The sequence below is a fragment of the Myotis lucifugus genome, unplaced genomic scaffold, assembly GCF_000147115.1.
Source record: "Myotis lucifugus unplaced genomic scaffold, Myoluc2.0 scaffold_89, whole genome shotgun sequence".
In the NCBI taxonomy this organism is placed as follows: domain Eukaryota; kingdom Metazoa; phylum Chordata; class Mammalia; order Chiroptera; family Vespertilionidae; genus Myotis; species Myotis lucifugus.
The window spans coordinates 4,360,473-4,387,863 of NW_005871137.1; the positions used below are offsets into that span (position 1 = coordinate 4,360,473).

The following is a 27,391-nucleotide window of genomic DNA, read 5'->3' on the forward strand; positions in this document are numbered from 1 at the left end:
AGATTCTAAACTAGGCTCTGTCTCTGGCGCAAGCATGTGCTTTTCCTCACTACACGAGAGGGACTATTACCTAGAAATAATTTGTTTGATAAGGTTGTCAAGTTATCTCCGGTGACAGCTTCCTTTCCCACAAAGCACTGAGATGAATGGGGTCCCAAAGGGCTCCCCCAGGTAGAAAATGCCTTCAGATGTGAGAATACTCATGTAGGAAGAGCATAAGGGTGGCTGGATCTGTGTAATGTGTACCTTGCAATTAGCCCCGTCACGCAGGTGAGACCAGAGCTTGATGTAGACAGATGTGCTCTCTCTGAGATTCTGTGAGGAGGAGGGGTCAGGTGGAGAAAGCAAGAACTTAAGGAAGCTTACAGAATTCTGTGTTTTGTGACTAGCGAAAAGCAAAACTCAAGCCAATGCTGAGGAAAACACCAAGTGACAACTGGTTGAGGCTGTTTTGAGCTAGGAGAGTAGTTTTGAGTTGAAGCTTAGGGACCCAGGGCCTACACAGCCTGGTTTCTTCAAAAATCAGAGTTGCTGAGAGCTCCCAGCCTGAGCATGGGGTTCTTTTATGTTCTGGATAAGGACCAGACTCTTTAGAATCACATATTAGGATCTTCACGATCTCACCGTTGGCGGCCCTGCTAGCCCATTCTTCCACTTTCCTGCACACACGCTAGATTCCAACCCTCAAACCCCAAATTCCTCAGGTGCCAATTTTGCTTTTTCACACCTGTGTTTGGCCCTGTTATTTTTCTCTGTCTGAAATTCTTTTACCCATCTAACAAATTGTCTTTCAAGTGTTGGCTCAAATTTCCCTGATTCTGGCCCCAGACCATGCTGCATGTCTGTAGCACCTTGTGATTATGTTATAGGGGTTGTCATGTTAAACTGGGATGACCTGTCTTTGTGTCAAAAGGCTCTGGCTCTGTCTCAGATGCTATAGTTTGGCCCATTCAATATGCATTTGCAGCCTTCATATGGAAATCAGCAAACAAGTTAATAGCATTTGCCTTCCAAGACTCCTTTGCAACCCGGGTGGCCACATGACATGATTCTGGTCAATGAGATATAGGTCAGAGTTCCTGGGGAGGGCTTCCTAGGAAGAAAGAAAAAACTTGGAAGGAAAAGGTTTTTTGCTCCTCTTCTTCTGGCTTAGAAGGCAGGTGCAATGTCAGGAGCTAAAGCGATCATGTTGTGACCAGGGGGAAAGTTACGATGGTTCAGGAAGATTCAGAGTACCTGGCTCCTAGATGACATCTCTAAGTGGCTGTACCAGTTCTAGGCTATCTTCCTCTGGACTTCTTATGTGAAAAAATAAACGCTTTATCTGTTACCTCTATTTGTCTAGACTTACTTTTGGTAGGGTTTTGCTATTTGTATCTGAAAGCGTTCTACCCCGACTAGGTCTGTAAAATCTTTTAAAACTTGGAACTGTTTTATTCACTGGTGTATTCCCAGGCCCTAGCTCAGTGGTCGGCAAACTCATTAGTCAACAGAGCCAAATATCAACAGTACAACAATTGAAATTTCTTTTGAGAGCCAAATTTTTTAAACTTAAACTATATAGGTAGGTACATTGTTATTAACTTAATTAGGGCACTCCTAAGCTGGCCTTTGCTAAAATAATAATAAAGCCTCCAACACAAAATAATTACAATTCTCAAATTGATGACAAAAATACCTGTAGGATTTGCAGCTGGTTGGAAAAATAGAGGTAATTTTATGCTTCGAGTGGGTACTTTTGTCACCCGTGCGCGATTTGCGGAGGCGACTAGCACTAACCACTGCACATGAGACTGCTGACTGACTGGCTCACTCAACTCGTGCATGAATCGTGCGCCTCCCCCGTGCAGCGTATCCCGTGGCCCGCCTGCGCCGCGTCTCCCGTCGCCCTGCCGACCGACACCCCCCACTTCTTCTAACGCCACTTCTTCAAAATAGACTCGCCCAGGCCGAAAACCGACTTCTGCGCATGGGCCATGAAGTTTCAATTGCACTGTACGTGCAGGCCCGCACGTGGTATTTTGTGGAAGAGCCACACTCAAGGGGCCAAAGAGCCACATGTGGCTCTCGAGCCGCGGTTTGCCGACCACTGCCCTAGCTTAGGCACAGGAAATGTTTGTGGAATCTATAATAATAAAAGCGTAATCTGCTATTTGACTGGACATCCTTCCAGAGGAAGCTGGGGCTGCGAGGGAAGCCTGGGTCCCGGGTCCCAGGTGCTGGGAAGCCCGGGTCCTGGGTGCCAGAGGGAAGCTGGTGCCGGCAGCCGGGGGAAGGAAGGCCTACTCTTGCACGAATTTCGTGCATCGGGCCTCTAGTGAAGAATAAAGATGAATTTAGCAGAGAGCGCATAGCACCTCACAATGCCTGGCTTTCAGTAAATGTGAGTTTTCTTTCACCCTTTCTTATCCTTGTGCTTATCATTATCATTCCATTTAACCTGTGTGAAATCAGGATGTATTTTACAATGGATCAACATGTATTGTAAGGCTTCATTTTATTCCCTTAAGTCTATTCAATCGATGATGCTTCTTAAACATCAAGTTGTCCTAGAATCAACTTGATATGGCATTATTTTAAGTATCAAGAGACAAGGGGGCTAGAGATCAATGGCTCTGTTAAAAAGAAAAAAAAAAATCTTAGCATCTCCTGCTCATCAGACAATCCCCATGGCTGCTTTCCAGAACAAAATGCTCATTTCTGCACCTGAGCCCAGGACTGCAGCAGAGGCAGAAGCACCCTGAACATTTCTTTCTGATTGTGGCTTGAAACTGTACATCACTGACCCTTGCTGTGGGTTGGAGGAGGGGCAAGTGGTTATGAAAAACACTCCATAAAGGCAACACCTAGAAGGTTGAAAGGTCGTAGTCAGATACTTGGGCAGGTAACAGTAGCAACAGACATTGAAAGAGAATATGGGGACTAAGGAAAAAGCAAATGCTATGTAACCTCCTGACAGTTGGATGTCTCGACTTTTATGTCCCACATGTTATCCTGGCTGCGAACCACTAGTATAGATTCATTCAAGTTCTATTCCAACTTTGAATCTCTGAAAGCCTGTGTTCTTCACTGGGCATAGAGCAGGTAGAAAAACTAGAATTTGAATATTATTTGGAATTTAATTTACATCATTCAGTATCTTAATCCTTCATGTGGAGGGTTGTATTGTTTGTATTTTTTTAATCTCCTTTCCTCCAAGAGAATTGTATATATCTGCCCATGTTCTTGACTCCCGGAATTTATCTTGGATATATACCTAGGAGTAGAACTGCTGGGTCCTATAGTAACTCTGTATTTAATTTTTTGAGGAACTGCCAAAATGTTTTTCATATCTGCTGTACCATTTTACAATCCCATCAGCAGTGTATTTCAGTTCCATGTTCTCTATATCCTTATCAACACTTGTTACCTGACTTTTTGATTATGGCCACTCTAGTGAGTATAAAGTGGTATCTAATTGTGGTTTTGATTTGCATTTGCCTGATGGCTAATGATGTCAAGCATCTTTTTCATGGGCTTATTGGCCATCTGTGCATCTTTTTTTTGAGAAATGTCTATTCAGACTCTTTGCCCAACCTTAAAATTGGGTTATCTTTTTAGTATTACAGAGTTGTAAGATTATATATATATAAATTAGTTAGGAGTCCCTTATTAGATATATGCTTTGCAAATTTTCTCCCGTTCTGTGGGTTGTATTTTCACTTTCTTGGTAGTGCCCTTTGAAGTATAGAATTTTGATGAAGTCCAATTTGTTTTTTTGTTCTTTTGTTGCTTATACTTTGGGTGTCATATCTAAGAATCCATTGCCAGTGTTTTCTTCTGATAGTTTTACACTTTTAGCACATTCATTTAGGTCTCTGGTCTATTTTGAGTTAATTTTTGTATGGGGCATGAGGTAAGGATCCAACTTCATTCTTTGAGTTCTGGTGCTGGGGTCAGGGACAGTGATGTACCTCTCTCTGAGTGACACCCCCACTTTAGGAGCTCAGTGCTTGATAGGGAGAGACAGTAGTCCCAGGTCTCCTGGCTTGCCTCTCCAGGAGCAGTCAGGGCCCCAGTATTCTCGGGGGTTCTGTGCCCACAATAGAGCCTCCATCCCATGAGTAGGTAGGACTGGGCTAAACAAGGGAGCCCCCACCTCTCTGCTGTATTTGATGGGAACGTAGCCTCAGCAACAGGCATCTAGGGACAGGATGGTAAATGCTGACGTCCTTTCCCTCCCAGGAAGGTAACCCTGCCAGTGGGAGCTGCGGGGAGAGGAACCCTGTATCTAGGCTGCACCACTGTGGAGTGGAGTTTCCCTCTCGCTGAGCTGACTGGAAGCAGGGAGGGAGGTATTTGGTTCAAATACCACAGACTCTCACGTTATTGACCTTTAGTGAATTTTCTTAAATGTTTCTTCATTTGCCTTCTTTTGACTAGGGTTTTGGACCACTTCCAGAGATTTAAATAATTTTTTGGAAATAATTTTCCCCAGTTTTGCTGTGGGGTGGGTGCAGAGAGGTCCTCGCTGTCCTGCTGCTATAGATTCTTTTTTGAGAACTCAAAACCAGTGAGACTGTGGGCAGTGGAAAACCAGAAAACTCAAATTCTGGTGCCCATATAATAACTCACTCGATAAATATTGATTAAATATCACTTATGAAAATGGCTCAGAACTAAAAATGGATTGAGTTGACCGTAACCAAAGCAGGGAGTTCTGATTTTGCAGACACACCATTACCCATACACTTTATGGAATATCTACTATATGTGAGGTGGAAGAATAGAAGATAAAAAGCTAAAAACCTATTTTAGAAACTAGGAGAGTTTCACAAAAGGAGAACTAATAAACCAAGGCAGCCTATATAAATGCCCAGAGAATAATTGCTCCAGTTTTTCAGGGGCACAAGAAACTACCCAGCACCGGAGTGGTCAGTCCTGGAGGAAGAATGAGCTCAGCCAGGTTTGGAGAAGAGCAGGATTCAGCCGTGTGTGTGTGTGTGTGTGTGTGTGTGTGTGTGTGTGTGTTGGGGGAACGCACTTTCCAAGGCAGGGATGCTGAAGTGGGGTTGTATTTGGTATGCCGAAGCAATAATGTGCAGACCTGCCTGCTTGCCCAAAGGTCTGTACGGAGAGATCAAGTTGAAGAAATGAGGTGGTGACCAGAATAGCAGGGGAGTGGAGGGCTTGGATGTTGGACCAGTGGAGTTTGGTCCCTATCTTCTGGACTGCTGAGAACAGTAAGTTCTTTTTAGAGAAGAGTGACTGGGACAAAGAGGTATGTAAGAAAATGGCTTTGCCTGTAGTGTGTAGATGGAATGAAGGGGTGTGTGTGTGCGTGTGTGTGTGTGTGTGTGTGTGTGTGTGCACGCGCATGCGCGTTTTGCACGCAGTAGGGAGCCTGGAGGCAGAGACTAGTTATTAGACAGTTGGAAAGAAATGACAGTCTGGATTAAGTGAAGGGGGGGGGGGGAAGGAATGGAAGTAAGTGTCTGGTGAATAGTAAGATATAATCATGACTTCAATAATGCCAAGCCATTTTTAAAAGAAACATGGCAGTTTCGATGTAAAAAAAAATCCTGGAATGCAATATGATATGGTCTAATCTAGCGATTTAAGATACTATGCCTATTTTAAAGATGAATTTCTCATGCAGTAACTATAGTTAAACGGATCTTTTTATTTTTTTAAGTTGCATGTATTTTTCCTGTTACTTCAAATTCCAGCTCTTCACAATTTGCTTACTTTGATCTCAAATTAACCTATAGTATGTACGTGCAGAAGAGAACCCAGGGTTGCAACAACAGCAAAGATTGTGCACGGTTTTATGGATGAGTTTCCTCCCTTGCAAACAGCCATCCATGTAGACATGGGAGGCACGTGGCCAACTCCAGCTTTTTTAGCAGGTGTAACGTGACCTTCAAAACTCCTCAGGACAAGCAGCTCCCCCGTGGGGCTGCATTTCCCATCAGACTCAGGTGGGCAGGGTCTCCGGGGCTGCCCGGTTGACTATGGCTCGCGGTTCTGAGGCCAGAGTCGGCAAAAAGAATACAAAAACACGGGCAAAAAACAAACCACAAAACCCCATGCCTTCCCACAGTGGGCTGATGAGTGAAGTCGCAGAAAGAAGGTTCTGCTCTTGCCCTTTTAAAATTCCAGTGCAGCAAACACTCGCGCGGACACACACACACACACACACACACACACACACACGGTCGGCCGGCTCTTCCCACTCTCGGCACCGCACCGGCGTCCCTCCCCAAGTCCTGATTCATGAACCGTGCCACCTTTGTCTCGTTTTAAACTGTGCAGACTATTTTAATCCCGCCACCCCCACCGCAGACTCCCCGCTCCCTCCATCCTCTGGAAAGCTCCGCTGTAAGGCGCCGGCTCGGTGGGAGCGCGCTTCTCCCCGTCGGCGCGGGTGGGCGAGATCCCGAGAAGCCCTCGGCGGGACCTCTGCCTGCGGGGCGCTGCCCGGACGCCGCTGCGGCGCGGGGCACGCGCCTCGGTCCCTTTAAGGTGTCGCGCTCCCCGAAGTGCGGGCAGGGAGCCGCGAGCCGGCGCGGTCCCGAAGCCGGTGGGGACGTCCTGCCGCCCTCCCCTCCCCCGCGGCCGAGTCTCCGGGGGCCTGCGGGTCCTCCGCCCACCGCGCGCGGGCTGGGCTGGCCAGCGGCTGGGAAGCATGTCCTCCTACGCCAAGAACGGGACCGCGGACGGGCCGCCCTCGCCCACCTCGCAGGTACCGCCCCCTCCCCCGCCTCCCCCTCCTCGGCCGCCCCACAGCGCCCCGCCTTTCGTGCCGGGCGCCGGGCCCCCAGTCCTGGGAGCGGGGCGGCCTATCCCCCACCCTCCTCCGCGTCCCTTTCTCCTCCCGCTCCTCCTCTTTCTCCTCCTCCTCCTCTTTCTCCTCCTCCTCTTTTTCCTCCTCCTCCTCCTCCTCACCTCGACTCGTCTCTGCGCTCCCGCTTCCGAGCCCGCAGCCTTCCCCAGCAGATGCCGGGGACTCGGACCCCGCACCCTGAGAGTCTTTGTTAATGGATGTGGTGGGTGCTCGCGGGCTGCTCCTCTCGGGCATCATTTCAGTTGTCTTGGCTTAGAGTGGATGGGTGGGGGCGGGGGCTGGACTTGGGGGCCGCGGAGGAGACTTGGGTGCGGGCTCTGGGGGACCCCAGGGAGCTGGTTCCGAGGCGGACTGGAGCCGGGGGAGGTCGCTGCTCTCCACGGTGCGGTCCTCACCCGCTTCTCTCTGGCCCCGTGTATCGAGTCCAGGTGGCCCGAGGCACCACGACCCGGAGGAGCAGGTTGAAAAGATCCGATGGCAGCACCACTTCGACCAGCTTCATCCTCAGACAGGTAGGAGGCGGGCGCGGCGCGGAGGCGGGGGAGCGGGCTGGGCAGGAGGCCAGAGCGCGGCGCGGGGGTCCGGGGGCCGAGCGCCTCCTTCCCGCTCCGCGGGCGCTCCCGCTGCGCCCTGCCCGCCCTGCCCCTGCTCAACCTGCCCCTGCTCGCGAAGTCTGCGGGTCCGGGCGTCTCGGCACCGCCCTGGGAAGTAAGTTTGTGCGTCTGGACGCAAGTCGGCGGGGACCCGGCTTAGCGCAGGGACATTGCACTGGAGACGGGCATATTCCTCGTGGCATCTTCAGTGCGTGGGGAAGTCTCGAAGTTGTATAACTGGACATTGAGTAAGCAAAGCCCGTGGGGCCGCCGGGCACCGGGTTTGATTGGGCTGAGAGTTACGGGTCTCTTCTTTTTTGAATCCTCTTCTTTGTCTAGGTCTTGGGAGAGATCTCCAAGCTCTAGTCGCAAGACAGACAATTAGAGCAGAAAGTTAGGGCTCACTTTCAGACTGCTTCCTTGGTTCTCTAGATGAATGAGATAGCTGGGTCTGTTCAAATCCAGATAAGCGAAGGCCGGCACTCAGCGCCTGGGGTATGGGTGGTGATACACTTAGTGTTTGTTTCTTGTCTTTTGTTGTTGTTGTTGTTGTTTTGTGTGTTTGTTTCGTAGTGATTGTTTTTTCTGCGTGGCTCTCATGCGCGTTGTGTGTGCTAAAGATTGCAGGTTACCCTGAATGCTTAGGTTTAGGTGCCTTTTATCTTGACCCAGGCAGGATATTGGCCCTTAATTTTGGTACTGACATGTGCTGTAAATGAAACCACCTCTGCGTATCTGCTGGGTGCTAGGGAGAGCATTAAAAAAAAAAAAAAAAAGGAGTCACCTTGATCTCTTTTTGGAACAGATTTGTCAAGGTGTGTGTGTTAGGGGTGACCTGCGAGGACTTTGGTCATTGCACCAAGACGCTTGCTTTTATTCCAGCCTCCACTGTGGACTGCGGGAGTGACCTTGGCGAGTTCTTTTCCCTCCAGGCCACTGGGAGCTTTGTGTAATGTGCTTTTAACCTTTGGCGGCAGCTTTGCTGTGTTTCTTGAGGGATTATCTCACCAGTTTGAACAGGTTATCCATGTTGGATGGGCATTAGACTCAAAATTGGACTCAGACCTCTCCTAAAGGGTCCATAAAGCATAATTAGATATTTATTATGTAGATATTCATCTTCTGCAGAGACAGATACTATTACTTCTCTTTAATTCAGTGAGCACTAAGATGAGCATTATTAAAATAAATATATTTGGATTCTGAATTCATTTTAAAATACAGTCTGTTCCCTTTGCTGTGCTTAGATTATTTACATATTTGATAAGACATTCTTCATCTTTAAACAAATTTAGTTATGTTACTGAGATCTTATTGTTGTTTACTTGATAGGTACTTATTTGTGGTAGTTTTATTGTTGCAAAATTCTTAGACATACTATCAGCATATTCCATGAACTGTTTGACTGAAGCGTTTGAGTTCATCTATACCATCACGTCACTAATGCTTTATTCTTCCAAGCACAAACAATATAGTCATAGTCTTTCTAATGTCTTGTCCTCAATTTGTTCCAATACATGATTAAGTGAGATGATACATGTATAAGTTCTTGTTAAGTGTGCTGGTATGTGTTGACGTAAAAATATGAAAAGTGTTGCATGGTAAATAATTCTGGGAGTAATTTAAACCAATGCAGATTTTTAGAACAAATACATTTCATAAATCTTTCTGAAACTGGGATTTGTTAGTTTAATAAAATGGTCTAATTTAAATGTAGGAATTACTGTAGTTGTGATTATATCATATACACAACCTTCCTATTTATTTTTGCAAAAAAATACATAATTTTTGCAAGCATGTACAGTTCAGAAAGTATTCTACACCTGATCTCATTTAAGTGGGATAATACAGATATCTATAATGGCTGCAATAAAAATAACCGAGAGAATTTTTATTTCTTTGAGAAGGTATGAAAACTGATTGCAAATGAAATGTAACAGTGTGTTATTTGAAATAAAATTGAACAGTTTTCACCCCAATGCTAAAATAATTTTTTAAGCACAACAGCTCTTTATGTTACTAGAGTCTCATTATTTGTTGAACGACCAATGATTTATTATTTTTGAATTCTTGATACATTGGAGTGCTGGTGATATTTCCAAGTCTGTATGATGCTATTGCACATGAAGAAGATAATTGCAATATCAATAAAACAGTGCTGCTCATTTCTCTGTCATATTACTTACAAATATTACAAATATATGGAAAGGAAGCTTTCGCTAAAAAAAAAACTGATGTGTCAAATCAGATGGGTAATACTGGACAGAGAACAGTTGGCAGACTCACTTAATAAAACAATGTTTATTCTTAAAGTTGGTAAAAATGTTAGTGTTTTGTGTGTATATGTGCACAAATCCATGTGCACACACCTACATATGCACACATGTGAGCTGGCCTGAAAGGAAGCAGAGTGAGAAAGAGAGCATGCCGCCACTCAGGACTGTGCACAAACTCCCTCACCACCCTTGACCTTTGTTTCCTGGTTTACTAGATTGCTGGCTTCTACAGTTTAGGAGGGATGGGTGTTCTGGAATGGATCCAGGGAGCAATTAAGTGGCTTCTTTGAGGAAAGGTGAGAACATTAAGTATTTTGCCAGTGAAAGGAGAGAGTGCTCGGGGTGATCCAGGAATGATCTTCAAACTGAACACGAAGGCATTCTTTGGAAATGTGATGGACTGCTTTTGGTCTTCATTGAAGATGAAACTTAAGAACTGGCTACAATTAAAAAGGAATGAAGTTTTAGCCCAGCTCGAGTGGCTCATTTGGTTGCATGTCATCCTGGGTTGTGGTTGGATCACCTGTTGGGGCGTGTATGGAAGGCAACCGATCAATGTTTCTCAAGTCAACATGATCTCTCTCTCTCTCTCTCTCTCTCTCTCTCTCTCTCTCCACCCCCTTCCTCTTTCTAAGCATATCCTTAGGTGGGGATTTAAAGAAAAGAAAGGAATGAGGTTTTACAGCAAAACTTTTCTAAGAGTATTGCTATCATTGGAATGGCTTTCCAAGTGAGGCTGTAGAATTTTCTCATAGGAGATTACTTCTGACAGGCTGAATGGATTATTTATTCATGTTTTACATTTTTAGGAAACATTTGCTATGTGCTCAGCAGTTTGCTAGATACTGTGAAAGAAGAATGAAAAAGATGAATGGGACATAGCCCCCACACCCAAAGGATCTTATAGAGTAGTATGGAGACATGGGTGTATAGAAAGGAAATATTTAGGTAGAGCATAGTGTGCAGCAATATAGCAAGGAATGAGAGCATGGGCAAAATGCCCATGTGCGCTGAGCATTGAAATACCCATGGGTGTCCCTGCACATACAGTTAGTATGGTGCAGGTTACTCTCCCTTGGGTTACTCCCAACTTTCTCCCCATTGGGGTTTGAAGAGAAAATCTGACCAGGGTGGGATTGGTAGGTTGAACTTTCCTTGTAAAATCTGCCCTCATGAGGATTGCAGTCTTAGAAGGCCTGGCCCCCAAGCCTCATCTTGAGTCCAGATCTCTTAGTTCTGAACTCAGATCTTTAACATATCACCCTCTCTCCTGCCACAGGCCCTTTGCACATGCTGAGAGCCCTCTCTATGGAGTGCTCTTGCTCTCCCCGATGCCTACTTAATTTTTAATCTTCCTCGAGATCTAACTTTAGTCATCACTTCTTTTTCTAACCCCTTTGATGAGGTCAGGTCCTTAACCATGCACCTCATCCCAGAGTATATTATGCCAGTTCTCACCACTATTATAATTCAACATGTAATTAGATTTCTCTGTTCATGTCTTTCTCCTCATCCAGATAATGAGTTCCACCAGGGCAGGGACATGTCTGCATTTGGTCTCCTTTGCATCCTCAGCATTTAGCTTAGTAGATGTTCAATAAAGACGTGTTCATTTGAATGAATGGAGAAACGGGTGGATACAGGACTAGCTTGACACATTTTAGGCATGGAGTTCTGCTTCCACATTTAACTTTTTGTTTAATGAGGAGAAATTGCTTCTTAACAGACCTTCAAAAAATGTAGTGGTTTAAAGCAACCACACTTTAAAAAAAATAGTTTTCTGTGGGCTGATCAGACAGTTCTGCTTTCTGTGATGTTATCTGGGCACTGGCATGACCGAAGGGTCTAAAATAGCTCACCTGGTTGTGCAGTGGGTGCTAGCTGCTGGCTGAGAACTAACCTAGCGCTTTTGGCAGGAGGCTGAGTTTTCCTCTACCCAGCCTCTCTGTGTGGTTGCATGAGCTTCCATGGTGGCTGGGTTCCTAGAAGGAGCATCCCCAGCAGGAAAGGCTGAAGCTGCAGATTTGGTGAGACCTAGTATCAGAGGCTCTCTGACAGTACTTCCATTCCATCCTCTTAAGTCAAAACAGACCAAAGAGCCAGCCTCGTGTCAAAGGGAGGGTAAGTAGACTCTATATTTTGCTGGTGCAGCAAGGTCGCCTTACGAAAGAGCATGTAGAACAGAAGATACTGTTGTAGACATCTTTGGAGCCATCTATCCTAGAGCAAGGAACTTTTATTTTTTTAGGTATGCTAATCAAATGCTCATTACAATAATTCAATGAACCCACACTGTATTCAGAGGTCTAAAACATATTGAGAGACTAAGTTGATACTATAATAAAACACGTCGGCAAAAAGATTCTTTGGGTTATAATTTGAGCACTGATTATAGAAACCTTTTTCTGATGAAATGCCAAGTTTTCTCCAATGAAATGCAAATTCATCAACAGACGGTATATATACTTTGTGCATAGCTCTAAGAATAATCATATGCCTAAAGGCATATATATGCACAAAATTTATTTATAAACTTAGATTCACAGAATTTTAGAACAGGAGGAGATTGCAGAGGGAAAATGCTTCAATTCCCCCATTTTCAGGTAAATAAAACGGAGACCAAGGGACATAAAGGCCTTACCAAAGTCACACTAGTTGATAGCAAGGTACAGTCTCAGATTCTACAGTTTTTCCACCACAACCTCTTTGTCCCCGAAGAATCAAAACAGACATATAAGCACACATAGATGTGGACACATGAAAGGCTATATGGAGCTTATTCCTCTTAGGTCCTAGAGATATTCTTAGTTTATGTGGTTATTGTGAAGAACAAAGCAATAATGGGATAATCTGAAGACTCTATTCTCCCCCTTCCTACCCCCCATTTTATCATGAGATGAAATTTTTGTTTTCATTGTTTATGGTTACACAGAGGGGTTTTTTGTTGTTGTTGTGTGTTTGGTTTTATTTATTTATTTATTAGTCACTGTATACCCAGAGTTTAACCAAGAAATAAAGCTATGTGAGTTTTTACAACTGAGGGACTTGAATGTAGAGATATGGTTAAACAGGTGGTGGGAGAGATTAGAAGCTAAACCTAGATATTAGCAATAACAGGAAGCCACTATCGCCTCTGGGCTAGAAGAACAATGAGAGGAAATTGTTACTGGAGCCCAGGGGCCAGAAACACCTGGAAGGTGCTGGAACCACTGGGGTACTGTTCTGCAGGAGCAAGAGAGAAGAGGGTATCACCTCACACTGTCAGATTAGCTTTTATAAAAAAGACAAGAAATAACAAGTGTGGTGAAGATGTGGAGAAAAGATGTGGGAACCCTTGTGCACTGTTGGTGGGAATGGAAATTAGTGTAGCCATTATGGAAAACAGTATGGAGGTGCCTCAAGAAATTAAAAGTAGAATTACCACATGATCCAGAAATTCCACTACTTGGTATTTATCCTACAAAAACAAAAACATTAACTAAAAAGATACCCTCCTGTTCATTGCAGCATTATTTACAATAGCCAAGATAAGGAAACAACCAAAGTGTCCATGGATGGATGAATGGATAAAGAAATTGTGCTATAGCCCAGCTGGCATGGCTCAGTGGTTGAACGTCAACCTATGAACAAGGAGGTCACAGTTCCATTCCCGGTCAGGGCACATGTCCAGGTTATGGGCTTGATCCCGGTAGGGGCAGAGCAGGAGTTAGCCAATCAATGATTTTCTCTCATTATTCATGTTTGTATCTCTCTCTCCCTCTCCCTTCCTTTCTGAAATCAATAAATATATTTTAAAAAAGAAGTTGTGGTGTATATATTATGCTATATTATTAAGCCATAAAAAGAGGGAAATCTTGCTATTTGCAACAATATAGATGGACCTTGAGAACATTATGCTAAGTGAAATAAGTTAGACAGAGAAAGACAAATACTGTATGATCTCATCTTTATGTGGAATCTAAAAATAAAAACCCAAACAACCCCTCCCACAAACCCCAACCTCATAGATACAGAGATCTGATTGGTGGTTACCAAAGGTGGGGGTGGGTGAAATGGGCAAAGTAGGTCAAAAGGTACAAACTAATTATCCTATATAATAAAACCCTAATATGCAAATTGACCAAATGGCTGAACGACTGGTTGCAATGACTCACACTGACCACCAGGGGACAGATGCTCAACACAGGAGCTGCCCTCTGGTGGTCTGCGCTCCCACAGGGGGAACACCGCTGAGCTAGAAGCCAGGCTCACAGCTGGCAAGCACAGCGGTGGTGGCAGGAGCCTCCTCCGCCTCCGTAGTAGCCTAAGGACCCCTCGAAGGATGTCCAGCAGGTGGACATCCCCTGAGGGGTCCCGGACTGCAAGAGGGCGCAGGCCTGGCTGAGCCTACCCCACCTCGCCAGTGCACGAATGTCATGCACTGGGCCTCTAGTAAAATAAGTAAGACCTGGGGATGTAATATACAGCGTGGTGACGATAGTTAATAAGTAATATTGTCTTGAATATTTGGAAGTTGCTAACAGAGTTGATCTTAAAACTTTTCATCACAAGAAAAAAATTATAAGTATCTGTGAATGGTGATGGATGTTAACTAGATTTGTGGTGATCATTTTGCAATATGTGTGAATACCAAATCATTATGTTGTACACCTGAAACTAATTTTATTTGTCAATTATATCTCAATTAAAAAAAAACAAACAAACAGAGAGAGAGACGCAGAGGAGATGCAGCGTCTGCCAAAGAAGCCACTTGAGGTGGAGAGAATGGGGGGAAATACTCTGGCTTCTCCTTTTTTTCCACTCCCAACTCATACCCTCCTTCCCCCAGCTCCCTGGGGTGCCTCCGATTGGCTGAGCCCTGCTGGAAGCCAGGTAACACAGGAGCCTGGGAAACAGTCTGCAGACCTTTCAGATAGAAAAGAAAGCACAGAGGGGAAGGGGAGGACTAAATCTGAGGGAAGCAGCCAGGACTGGCACAGCCATTATTATATTTTAGTTGCATGGATGAACAACCATGAAGCATTTTTTCACCAGCAAAATGGGAAGTTTTTATTTGCTCTGTAAGTAGAACTTCCTTGCTCAATAGTATGATCCAGTTACAAGGACCCTTAAGGAAAAGCTTATACCTGTTTCCTTTGTGAATTTTCTCTGGAATGCATCTTCCCAAATGCATCTTACTTCTCGTGACAATTTTGGCTCTTGGGCTTGAGTAAATGGAACTGAATTGACGATGCTCCCGAGTGACAAATCTAATTATTGGGCAGCTAATCAGTGAACCAGACATTTTTCTTTCCTTCAAGTCTCTGTTTTTGGGCACACCGAGTCCCCTAAATGTCATTTTTTGTAGAAGAAAAGACTATTTAGCCTTCAGTTTAGGATGGTCATATTTTATTGAAACTCAGATAAATTCTGATTCAAATCTTTCTAGGATGCTGTGTGGAAACATAAGAAAATGACATTGGCTTTGCTGTGGCCCTCTCCCCTTAATTACTCCAGGTGCCACGCGGGCAGTGTTAGCAAGGAGCACAGACTGCTCTTATCAAGGGGAGAAGCAGAGGTGTAATTGAGAGAATGTACTAGTACTTCCGTCAAACCAGGTGGATCAGTTCGTTGTGGAAACGGTTCTCTCCAATCCTGGGGATTCTCCTAACACCGTGGTTGGCAAACTGCGGCTCGAGAGCCACATGGGGGCTCTTTGGCCCCTTGAGTGTGGCCTCTTCCACAAAATACCACGTGCGGGGCAGGCACATACAGTGCGATTGAAACTTCGTAGCCCATGCACAGAAGTCGGTATTTTGTGGAAGAGCCACCCTCAAGGGGCCAAAGAGCCGCATGTGGCTCTCGAGCCGCAGTTTGCCGAGCCGCAGTTTGCCGACCACTGTCCTAACACAATGGGGGAGCCAGGCACAGCAAATCTAGGTCTGACCCATCTTTTCTGGCTGAGGTCTTGGCATTGTCCAAACTCATCATCTTCCTCTGAGTTTGGCCAGTCCTTGGTCTCATTTCTGCAGCTCAGACTCGGAAGAAAGCATAAACCCTAATCAGAGCAAGCCGGCAATGCAAGTTCCCCAGGTCCACTGAGGACGCCGGGAACATCCGCAGACACGGGTGGAGTGGGCATGAGGCCCCGTTGGGCTCTGTAGCGCTCTGTGTGTGGCCTCTGCGTGCTTTCTAAGCAACATTGTAGAACAGATGCTTCCTAGGACCACAAGCAGTGCCATTCTCCGCCTGCTCCCCCTTTGCTGAGCCTCCTTCCCAAGGACTGTGCTTGCTCAGAATGGGTTTCTGGCCTCAGAAACAGTTCTCTGACTCTGAGCAGGGTGGGTCCAGGGCAGACAGAGCCGCTGGGTGCTTTTGACTTCCTTTGAGCCCAAGTGTTGACTAATATTCCCTTTGTGGGTTGTGCAGAGCACTTCCTTAACCATCCGCAATCACACACACTCTGTAGAATACCTCTCGAGGTTAGAAATTGTCAAATTGATTAGTGTCTAGAGGAGCCTTGTTATCTCCAAGGCGGCCCCATAAGCAGCCAGTATTGTCCTGCCTTCACACAGTTACAAGTCCTGGTACTTCATGAACAGGAAAACATTGAGGTTGAAGTCGGCACTCTTGCCCTGGAGAGAAACTAAGTTATAGACTACAGAGTGAAACATCGGGATTTTACAGGGAGTTAACCATGTGAACGGGGCCTGGGAGAGGGGGTAGGATTAGAACTAGAAGCCTGAATTAATGAAAAGGCTAAATTTTAGATTCAATTTTAAGGGAATACTTCTATTGCTTTCAAGTGACAGTAATGATAAGCTGTGTGCTATGACAGCCCGTTTTCAGAAATAGATAAGGCTGATGTGTGCTCAACCTGGCCTGAATATAGGCCGAGCTTGAAGGTGGTTCTCACTTTAACCAGAGTAAACCTGCCCCTCTGCAGACTTGCCTGTTGTCTTTAACGTGTCCTTTCTTATAGAAATGGAGTGGAAAAGGTAATCACTTGTGCTTCAGGCACTGAACGCATTGTGAGGGAGGGGCTGTTGAACTTACGATACTTTACTGGAGCTTTCGATCATTTCACTGCCATCATTGGGATGACAGATCATTGCTATTTTATTTCTCACTTTATGTTCTTTTCCTGTTGCTGGAGTGCCTTTGTCCAGGGTTGCAATTTAATTACTATAGCAGTAGTCTATGTAATAGAGGAAATATTTTATAAACATAAACTTGAAAAGAATCTGCATTTTTCTTGGTTATCAGAATCGCCAGAAATGATAAACTTTTGCAGTATTCACTACAAAATAATAATATCATTATTTTTAAATTAGGGAAAAATATTTTGGAATGCACAATAATTTATGTAGGTGAATTTATCAGACTCTCCTACTTTCTTCTCGAACGGCCTAGTGCCAGTGTTAACAACTCAAGTGCTGATTATATTTCCAAATGAAAGAGGTGGGTAAAATGATCACTGTTAAGGTTGGAGTGCTCAGTAGGCATGACTTCCTTATTTGGCTCATTGTGTGTGTGTGTGTGTGTGTGTGTGTGTGTGTGTGTGTGTGTTTAAGTAACAGAAAGGGTGAAGTCATTCTTTTAGGAATTCAGAGACTATATTCTGTTACCACCATAACCTAATTTTACAATACTTTCATCACCCCCAAAGAAACCTTTCACCCATTAGCACTCGTTTCCCATCCTCCCCTACCCCAGCCCTAGCCACCTTAATGGATTTCTGGATCGATAGATGCGCCTATTCTGGACATGTCAGGTAACTGGAATCGTACAATAATATACGATCTTTTGTGACTGGCTTCAGATTTTTTCATTAACATATTCTCTACGCCAGCTGACGGTTCCCAGTGGTAGCCCCTAGTCCAAATGTGCTGATGTTGGCCCGTGTATGGAAAGGGACTTGCATTAAGCCTGTGTCCCAGATGTTTTTCAAGTGGCGGTGTGGAATGGGGGTGGATCATATTTATCTTTATTTTGGAGCTGCAGTCTTTTATCATTTTTAGCTGCATTTTTTAACCTGCATGGAAATCAAACCCCTGGCGTTGTCCTCCTTGTCCTCGGATTGAACACAACGGAGTGGCTCTCATCTCTAGAAGAGGGTTTATATCATGGAACGAGAGCAACAGGATTAAAGAAAACTGTCAGAGCAATATAAGTGGTTATTGCCATAATTTTCAATAATTTTTAGTAATAGAAATGTCTTGGGTACTTATAACTCAAAATATTTCTTTTATTTTCATCCAGATGTTCATAATAACTCAGCTTTGGTAATTATAATATTTCTTCCCTGAGAGATACAGTTAGGAAGAAAGCAGAGTGCTTGAGTCCTCAGCTAAGTACAATATTTATGGGAATTATTGGGCACATAGAACGGTACTCTCTATGTGGCAGGTGCTGCTCAATTATATTTGAGCACTTCCCTGAGGGACAGAAGTCAATTATCAACACAGTCGTGTGGGAGAGAAATAGGTCAGCTGCAAACATTCTCTGCTAATTTCAGAAAGCTTGAGGGGTGAGTTAGTTTGGGGGATATTTTTTATTCTTTTGGTCTCCATGTTGTAGAGAGAACTTGTGGCAGCAAAGGTTCAGTTTCTCATTTGGTATTGGTTGTTATACTAATTTACTTTATTATCACGTAAATATTTCTTTTGATCCGTAAAATGGAAATGAAACCAAATAATACCTTTTTAAAACTATGTCAAATATACATTGTAAGAGTAATAATGTATATTGTAGGTATTGTTAGTATTTTATTGCTATTTCTACATGAATACTGATGTTTAGGGTTTAAACCAACCCTATTAAGTGCAAATTTCATATTTCTAAGTATTTTGTGTAATACTTCTACATACAGAGTTAATTGTAAGAAAAAGGAAAGACAATGGTGTTTTTAAAAATTATGCTCTTTTAAATTGTAAAATACACAAAATTTAATGTTACCATTTTAATCATTTTAAGTGTATAATTCAGTGACAGTAAGTATATTAACTGATGTCATCTTTTAAATGAGTGTGGCAGGTTATTTAAAAAGTACAAGCAGACAAAACTTAAGTATATCTGACATTACAAATACCCTGAAAACACCTACCATCATCCAGGCCTCCTACCACAGCTGTGGCCTTGCTTAAAGCAACGAAAACCACAGAAAACAGACCTTGGCGTGTTCACCAAGCCGTGGGGCCCCAGGGTGAGAAGAACCAGGAAGCACTGTGGGAGCTGACCAGACCCTCAGGGGGGGCATGGGAACGTGGGGCTGGGACAGGACCCTGCACGGAGTGGGGTCCTGCCCCCGAACACTTGCTTCCACACCCCTGAACGCTTCTCTTCTTCCTCCAGCGTCTGAAATCTGAACAGTTGCAAGATGATTTGGGTTACTGAGCAGCCTATTTTTAAAATGTGAACGTTCCCAGGAGTCTTAAGGGGCTCTAGTCATCCATACATTATTGAAATTTGACTCTGTTCACAGATATCCTCATCTTACCATCTTATAAAAGCCCACCACCGCAACGCAGACCGGCTCGCCGACAGAGACCCCAGTGTCCCTGGGGCAAGTTGTCCTTCGCAGTGTCCTCCCCTCACTTTCCTACCAGAAAGCGTGTCCCCTCGGCCCCTGAGTTCCTCCCTCCACCTTCACTCATGCCATTCATTCCCTTTGAAGAGGTCTCACCGTTTCCATATGATGACGACCTTTCCTCTGTCAAACCCCTCTAGAACCTTCTCCTCCATGAAGCTCTGTAATATGGTTCTGGATCGCCTTCTCTGGCACTGCCTGAGAGCCCGCTCTTACTGTTCGCCTATTAAATTCTCCTTTGTGTAACCTGGAGGTCCCCATGACTCAGCAGCCGGTGGGTCTGCATGGACAGTGTCCCTAACGTATCATGTAAACAAGGGGAAGGAGGAGCAGGAGAAGAAGTTGCAAGGTGTCAACATTAAAAATCCACATTTGCTTGTTCACCTTTCCTACCTGTGGTCCTAGGATCTCAACACCTTGCCGCACTACACCGCTCTGTGAGTCCAGGGGGTGAACCTTATATTGCTTTGCCCCTCATTGGTTTCTGCTGCCACAAGCCTTTGGGGAAGGCTGCTCCCTCCCTAGTTGCTCTGCCTTTGTGAGAACACTGCCTCCTTCTAAGACGCTGTTTCTCAGTCAAAACCTGGGTGGTGGCAAACAGCACCATATTCTTCAGCTTCTCTGTTCAAGCTCCATTCCAGACTTCCTCAACTGCAAGTCACATTCTGTCCCCTGAACCCTCGAGTGGCACTTCCTGGGCCCTGCATCTCACAGATTCCCTTGCAAAGCCAGCTTCTGTGCTATCACCTGCATCTCTCTCTGTAGGGTTACACTGGGGAACAGCCATCATTTATCCTCTGCCCCCACACAAGGCTTGCTACTAGCAGCAACTTTAATACATGTTGACCTTCACAAATTGATGCGGACACAGACACACTTTGAATTCCTTTAGCCTCAGCTGGAACATACTCGTAATAGTTTATGCATTATTTTTATTTTTGCTTTATGAATTTGTGGTGGGGGCTGTGGTATAGACGAAGTAAGAGGAAAAGGAAAGGTAATGTTGGGGGCTAAAGCAGTTTGGGAGTTGGTGTAGGCCTGGGTAGGGTATCAGGATGGAGACCTTAGGACAGGTGGAGGGTACTGGGTCCCTGGGGAGAAAAGACAGTGGCTGGTGGGAGATGGTTTCAAAAAAGGTGAATGAGGATCAAATTTGGTCTATTTCAGTCTTTATTCTGGAACTGTATTTGTTGGGAATCTTTCAGTTGCAAATAAACAAACTCAACACCAACTGGCTAAGACAAAGTACCAATTATTGGCTCATGCAGATGGAAAGTCCCGGAGCAGGTCTCACCGACTTCAGATGTGGCTTGTTCCATAAGTTCTTGGCTCCATCAAGGCTTCTGCTCTCTTTCTCTGCAATTCTCTCAACATGGCTCGCTCTTCTGTGCTCAGTTCTGTGTGCTGGCTTAGGCCTCAGTTTACCACCTGTCACGGTGGCCGCAATGGCCTCCGTAGTTCAGGATCTCCCATTCATCTATTGTCCTCCAGCCAGGGGACTGCTTGAAGCCAGAGGTGGCTACTTCCAGAGAGGAGATTGGGGGCAGCCCTGTCATGGCTGAGGATGGGGAAGACCAGTTCTCTAAGGGAATTTTGGGAGCCAGTGGTAGAAGGGGAGGGATTTGGGTGTTATAGTAGCAATTAGCCAGAAGGACCCAGGCAAGATAGTGGGAATCGCTTCCTTTCCTTGCTCTCCCTCCCTCGTGTAGCACATTTCAGCCCATTCATGGGTTCAGTAGGAATGTTCAAAATATTGTGGTAAAATACATCTAATATAAAACTCACCATTTAAACCACTTTTTAGTGAATAGTTCAGTGACACTAAGTACATTCACTTGGTTGTGCTATCATCACTACCATCTATCCTAAATATAGTTTTATAGGCTGATCTGGGAGTCTGACTTTCTGTTATCATATGTTTCTTAATAAGAGAATATGTACCAAGTTTTAAATAACTGACTAAGCAATGGATTTCTGGGATACCACCCAAGTATTAATACAGGAGTGACTGCCTTAATTGATATTCCTCAGGGCCTTTGTTCTCCAGTCTGCTAAATGGGGGCTTTAGTGGTGTGGACTGGGTGACCTCTGAGGTCATTCAAGCTCTAGTATTACAGGGCTTTATGTCTGTGTCCACAGAGGTGTGTGATCAACTCATATTCATCTTGGTAGAAAATGCTATTCTATAGCTTTTGTGGAAATCCTGTGACTCTTCGCTGCTGAGATGAACTCATAAAACATGGGGTCATCAAATATTATTGAAAGTATTAGATGAAGACGTTCCTTTTAGAATGTAGCAAAGAGATGATGTGGGGAAGTCTGCAAGGGGAAAGATAATTTTGGAAAGAACTGGAGTTTATAACTCTTTCAAGCATATGCATGCAGAATGAAAGGATATGCAAAGAACAGAGTGGGCTGTCAAGAATGAATTATTTGTGAAATGTGGTGAGACGGTTCTCCGACATGCATCCTGGAAGCTATTAAGAGGAAGTCGGCTGAGGAGTAGTGTAGCACCTGCTATTGTGATTGTCAAAGCCACCAGGAAGAGCAAGGAGCTAATGGGGCTTTACATCTATAATAAAAATAACAGAAGTTGCCAGATTGAAACTGCTGAAGGTGAGTAGAACCGCCTCATCATTCGAAGACACTGCATTAGAAGCTTTCAATACTGGCTTTCCTGCTTAAAGGATTCTATAATGTCTTTCCTGCTTAAGGGATTCATGAAAATTGCTGATATAGATGAACTGATGTCTTTCCTGCTTATCCCTAGTTTCTTGGGACATGATATTTTGCATAGGTAGTTCACATGGCTTTCTGTACTTCAATACGTGAGGCAGGAATTTCTGTTTTTAAATGAAATTAACGAGTAGGCTCTGGTGGATATGTTTATGATAACAGACCTTATGTGTTCAAGTTGCCTTGGTAAACTTGTGCACTTGACTCTTTTTCTTCTCATCCCTCTTCCAGTCAGTGGCACATGTTCCTTACTTACTATTCAAAAAGAACATATTTATATTCTGCTTTGTTCTGGACATGCTTAAGTTACCTTGTATGTTATCACAAATGAATAAAATGAACCGAGGAGAAAATGAGGATAAGACAGTGTGCTGAGTACACAAAGTGTGTGCCAATGAAATCCCAGTCACTTGCCCAGTCACTTGCTCGTTGGGGGCCTCAAGTTTGTCTCTGAACCTTCTGGGAACTAACCGGAGAGGAAAGCATGAACATTTACAGGATTTACAATGTCTAAGGGTTTAAGTAAACTTGTTGTTTAGGGAAAGCACAAATATTTCCTTCCCACACTGAGACTAGAGAGAAATTTCTCCCCTGTTCTCATAGAGTTGGCACTGTGTACAACAGTAAATTAAACCGTATCATAATTCTGGAGTTTTTCTTTTTTTTATAATGTCATTCAGTATATAGATAATGTCCCTCATCATGCTGGAGTACATTGCAATAAAAGCAATTATTGGGAGCTATTGTAATATGGTTCATAGACGTCTGTGATTCTTAACCTTGGCTGCATATTAGAATCACCAGGGAAGTATATAAAAATCTCCATGCCCAGGCCACATTGCAGCCTGATTAAATCAGGACTTTTAGGGGTGGGACTCACGCATCAGTATTTTCCAAACTCCCCAGGTGATGGATGTGGTTCTCTAGTATCATGTAATCCAGAGGGAGATTTTAGAGCAGCTGTTTTTAACCAGGATGTATTAGTCAGGATAGGTTAGGTGATACTTCCCCCAAACAACAACAACAACAACAACAACAACAACAACCACCACAAAAACAATAACAACAATGGCTTATTTTGCACTCTCACTTTAGGTATCTCCTGGATTAGCTGGGGGCTTGTCTACTGTTATTCTTATTCCAATAAAGCAGTTACTATCTGGAGCGTTTGTGTTTGCTGCAGAAAAGGGAATGAGACACATGGTAGATCATACATTGGCTGTTGAAACTCTGCATGAGTATATGCTAAGCTGCTGTAACACTGAAACCAAAAGATACAATGTGTATTTCTTTGTCACTTAACAGTCCAGAGGTAAGTGGGCAGTTCAAAGTGGGTAGATGGCTCTATTCCAACAGTTCAGTGGTGCTCAATATTTAGCTCCTAGTTTTTCCAATGTGGCTGCTATAGTCATCACCATTTCCTAGGTAGCTCAAAGGAGAGGCAGGGAGGGAAGAGGAGAATAAGTAGCTTTATTTTCAAGGGAATGACCCAGAAATTAATCATACTTCTGCTCACAACCCATTGGCCTGAACTTTGTTTTGAGGCTACATCTAGCTTCAAAGGAGGCTAAGAAATGTGGTCTCTCGGTGTGTAGCCATATGAAGGCTAAAAATTGTGATGGCTCTATTTCTGGAGGAAGGAAAGAATGGATATTGAGGCCAGTTAGGCAGATTTTGCCTTATTACAGTAGTGGTTTTCAAAGTTTGGTTTTAGCATGGAAACCCTTTCTTCAAATGAAATTGCAGATGCCATCCTTGGTAATCAGCGTATTTGGGATTGATGGGGCTTGCTATATCTGGACCCCTCCCCACTTCCTCCTCATGCTCTCTGCAGCAGGCCTAGAGCTGTGGTCGGCAAACTGCGGCTTGCAAGCCACATCCAGCTCTTTGGCCCCTTGAGTGTGGCTCTTCCTAAGCCTTAAGAGTACCCTAATTAAGTTAATAACAATGTACCTACCTATATAGTGTAAGTTTAAAAAATTTGTCTCTCAAAAGAAATTTCAATCGTTGTACTGTTGATATTTGGCTCTGTTGACTAATGAGTTTGCCGACTACTGGCCTAGAGGCATCTCAAAGGATTCATGAAAATCGCTGATGTAGATGAACTGATGGTTTTATAGACTATTCTCCTAAAATATTGTTCTCACAGCAGAACTTCAGAATGATAATGAAATAATGGATCTGAATAATTCTTCCAGTCAGTTCTATCTCAAAACGCCATCTCAAATCCATCCTTTTCTCTCCATCTCTCCTGTCACCACTCTACTTCCTACTTTGAGCCACCACCATCTGTCTTCTGGTCTACTGAGTCTGCTTCCATTAACCACCAGATCAATCTCCCCTCCAACTTCCAGAATTATCTTTTTATTTTTAAAATTTTACTGAATTTATTGAAGTGATATTGATTAACAAAATTATATAGGTTTCAGGTGTACAATTCTATGATACATCATCTGTGTATTGTATTGTGTGTTTACCACCCAAAGTCAAGTCTCCTTTTGACACCATTTATTTTCCCTTTACCTTCTTCTACCTCCCCTCACCTCCCTTTCCCTTTGGTAAGTGTTTGTTGTCTGTATCTGTGAGGTTGTTGTTTTTTTCTTAATCCCTTCACCTTTTTCATCCAGCCTCCCAACTCCCCTCCCCTCTAATAGCTGTCAGTCTGTTTTCTGTATCTATGAGTCTGTTTCTTAGCTTATTGTTTGTTAGCTTATTTTTGTTCATTTGATTCCACATATAAGTAAAATCATGTGGTACTTATCTTTCTCTAACTGGCTTATTTCACTTTGCATAATGCTCTCTAGGTCCATTCATGCTGACACAAAAGGTAAGATTTCCTTCTTTTTTATAGCCTAGTAATATTTCATTGTGTAAATGTTCCATAGATTTTTTTATCCACTCATCTACTAATGGCCACTGAGGCTGCTTTCATATCTTGGCTCTCGTGAACATAGTCTCTGTCTTTTATGGAAGAATTAGATTTGCTCCCGTGTACTGCCATTACTAATGCAATAGATTTTATTCCTTCTATCTTATATTTATTTTGTACAGGTGTCCCAAAAAATCTAGTCTTGGTTGTTAGTGGAGTTATCTATTTAAAAAGAAAATCAGATCATATCATCCCTCTGTTTAAAACCCTCCTATAGACTTCAATTGCTAAAATATTATATTATACTGTTAAAATATAATCTTAATTTCTTATTGTGGTCTACAAGGCTTTTGCCAAACTCTCATATTTCATCTCCAATGCACCTACCCTGCCCCATCCCCTAATATCTGGCCTTCTTTATGTCCTTTGAATAAGCCAAGATTAATTCTGTCTCCAGGCCTTTGTACTTCTGTTCTCTTGTCCTGGAATACTCTTCCCACAACTCTTTACATGACCATGCTCCTTCTCATTCTTCTCATCTCAGCCCAAACATCTCCTTTTTAGAAAGATGCCCTCTGGCTGCCCACTTAATTTAGACTCCCCTCATCCCATGCGTACTTGCCATTAGATTCCATTACTATCAGAAATCACCTTATTAATGTATTTTTCTTTTCATTTACTCATCCTACCCTCACTGGAATGTAAGCTTCAAAAAGACAAGGAACTGGTATATCCTGTCATTGCACATTCCAGGTGAACAGACTAGGCATCTGACACATAATAAGTGTTTAGTAAATATTGATTGATTAGTGAATAGAAATAACTGATTTTCTGATTCAGTAGCTGGCTAAGAATCTGGGTGGGACATAGTCTTTGTTGTCATGTAAGTGAGAAATCATGCTAAGGGCAGACTGTTTTGGTGGTAACGAACTCATTTAAAAACGGAGGTATCTAAGGACATGTGCCTGCAAAGAAGGCTTAGAGGTGACCCAAGCTCTGAGGTACTTCTCAGAAGGCAGTTTGGAGTTTACCCCAAAACACGCAAATGGATGTTCAAAGATCCATAGTTTCAAGCCCAAAGACATAGCTGCTGGCTTGGGAAAAAAATAAATAAAACAGTTGTGGTCACATGACACCTTAGCCCTACTATGACACATCTAGGTTTGAGCATTTGCCTTCCTAATCCACTTTCCAGAAAGACCACATGACAAACTATATGTACCACATGCACTGAATTACATGGCTTGATGTCAGGAATATTAGCTACGTTTTGGTGAAATACAGGTGAGCAATTACTTTACTCTTTGCTTCATTAGGGCACTCCAGCCTGGATTTGCTTCAGGACAGTTTCTGCCCAAATAGGAGTCATCTAAGAAGCCTGTTGGTCATCACTGACTGACCAGCACTCGGCCTCAGCTCTTAATCTCTTTGTGGCTGATGCTTTGGTCTGGTGCCCAGTGTTGGACTCCTGAGTTCCTGCAGACCAGAACCTTTTGTCCCCGACTTACTTGGGTGGCAGCAGGACTCCTGGACTCTGGAATTTGAGCCCAAGTTAAGAAAAAATGAGATTTGTGTCTCTTGTATGGCGAAGGGTGTGTGGCTCTATTGGTGTAAAAAAGATAAGATGACCAGACCCGAGGGGATGCTGTCAGTCAGGCCAGAGGTCAAACGTGGGAAAATCAGCACAGCCAGTGGGAGGAAGCACACAGTCTGTGTCCTTCTCCCCTGCTCTGCCCACACTCTGCCGGGTGCTCTTCCTCCACGGCTTTTTCTGGTGCCCTCCTACTGCTTTTCTTCACGATTGCAGAAACGTCATATCCTCTGGGAAGTCTTCCCCAGCACTCCCGGACAGAATTAGATTCTTCCTCCCTTTGGTATATTTGGAGCACTTTTCACATTGATTAAAAATTGTATGTTTACAGGCCTCTCCCATTGCCGGTAAACATCTCAAGGACTTGGTTGTTTCTTAGTTTTCTTCAGAGAGGCAGCGCAGCAGAGCTGCGAATGGAATCAGCTGTGACCTGGGTGGACAGGAGTGTGAGGCCAGGCTCCATCACTTTCTACTTGTGTGACCTTGGGCGTAATACCATCCCTGAGGCTCATGATTTTCACCCATAAGATGGGGATAACAATACCGGCTTCAAAGGGTGTTGTGAGAATTTGGAGAAATGAGATAATATATGTATATCCTGGATGAAAATTATTTTATTTAAAACCACAACCTGCTGTTCTGCTTATGAGCAGGACTGTGGCCATAATTTGCATCAATAGTGTTGCCTTCCATGTTTAGAGACTGGTGGGGAAGGCTGGCATTTCAAAGCCTCTGCCAATTCCTCTGTGTTTGTGAAAGGGAGTCAAATTGGTGATGTGGGTGGTGGTATTGATGGTGGGCTTGGAGATATTAGGGGTAGCGATGGTGGTGCTGGTGATAGTGGGAGTGTGAGTGGGGTGGTGACGGTGAAGGTTGCTGGAAGTGGTGATGGTGATTATAGGATGGTGCTGTGGAGGTGGATATGATGGTAG

General features: G+C 43.9%; 1 protein-coding gene across 3 annotated transcripts in view; it reads left to right on the forward strand.

The window, feature by feature from the left end:
* The first annotated feature begins 6,602 nt into the window (after positions 1-6,602).
* Positions 6,603-27,391, forward strand: part of CACNB4 (calcium voltage-gated channel auxiliary subunit beta 4) — a 225,773-nt gene continuing 204,984 nt past the window's right edge. The window contains exons 1-2 of one of the 3 annotated variants that reach the window (XM_006091279.3): positions 6,603-6,724; positions 7,255-7,338. In XM_006091279.3, coding sequence (XP_006091341.1) covers positions 6,668-6,724; positions 7,255-7,338 — 141 coding nt within the window. In that variant the 5' untranslated portion in view covers positions 6,603-6,667. Of the gene's footprint in view, positions 6,725-6,784; positions 7,029-7,254; positions 7,339-27,391 lie in introns of those variants that run through there. The other 2 variants (XM_023756121.1, XM_006091280.3) reach the window with 2 other exon arrangements.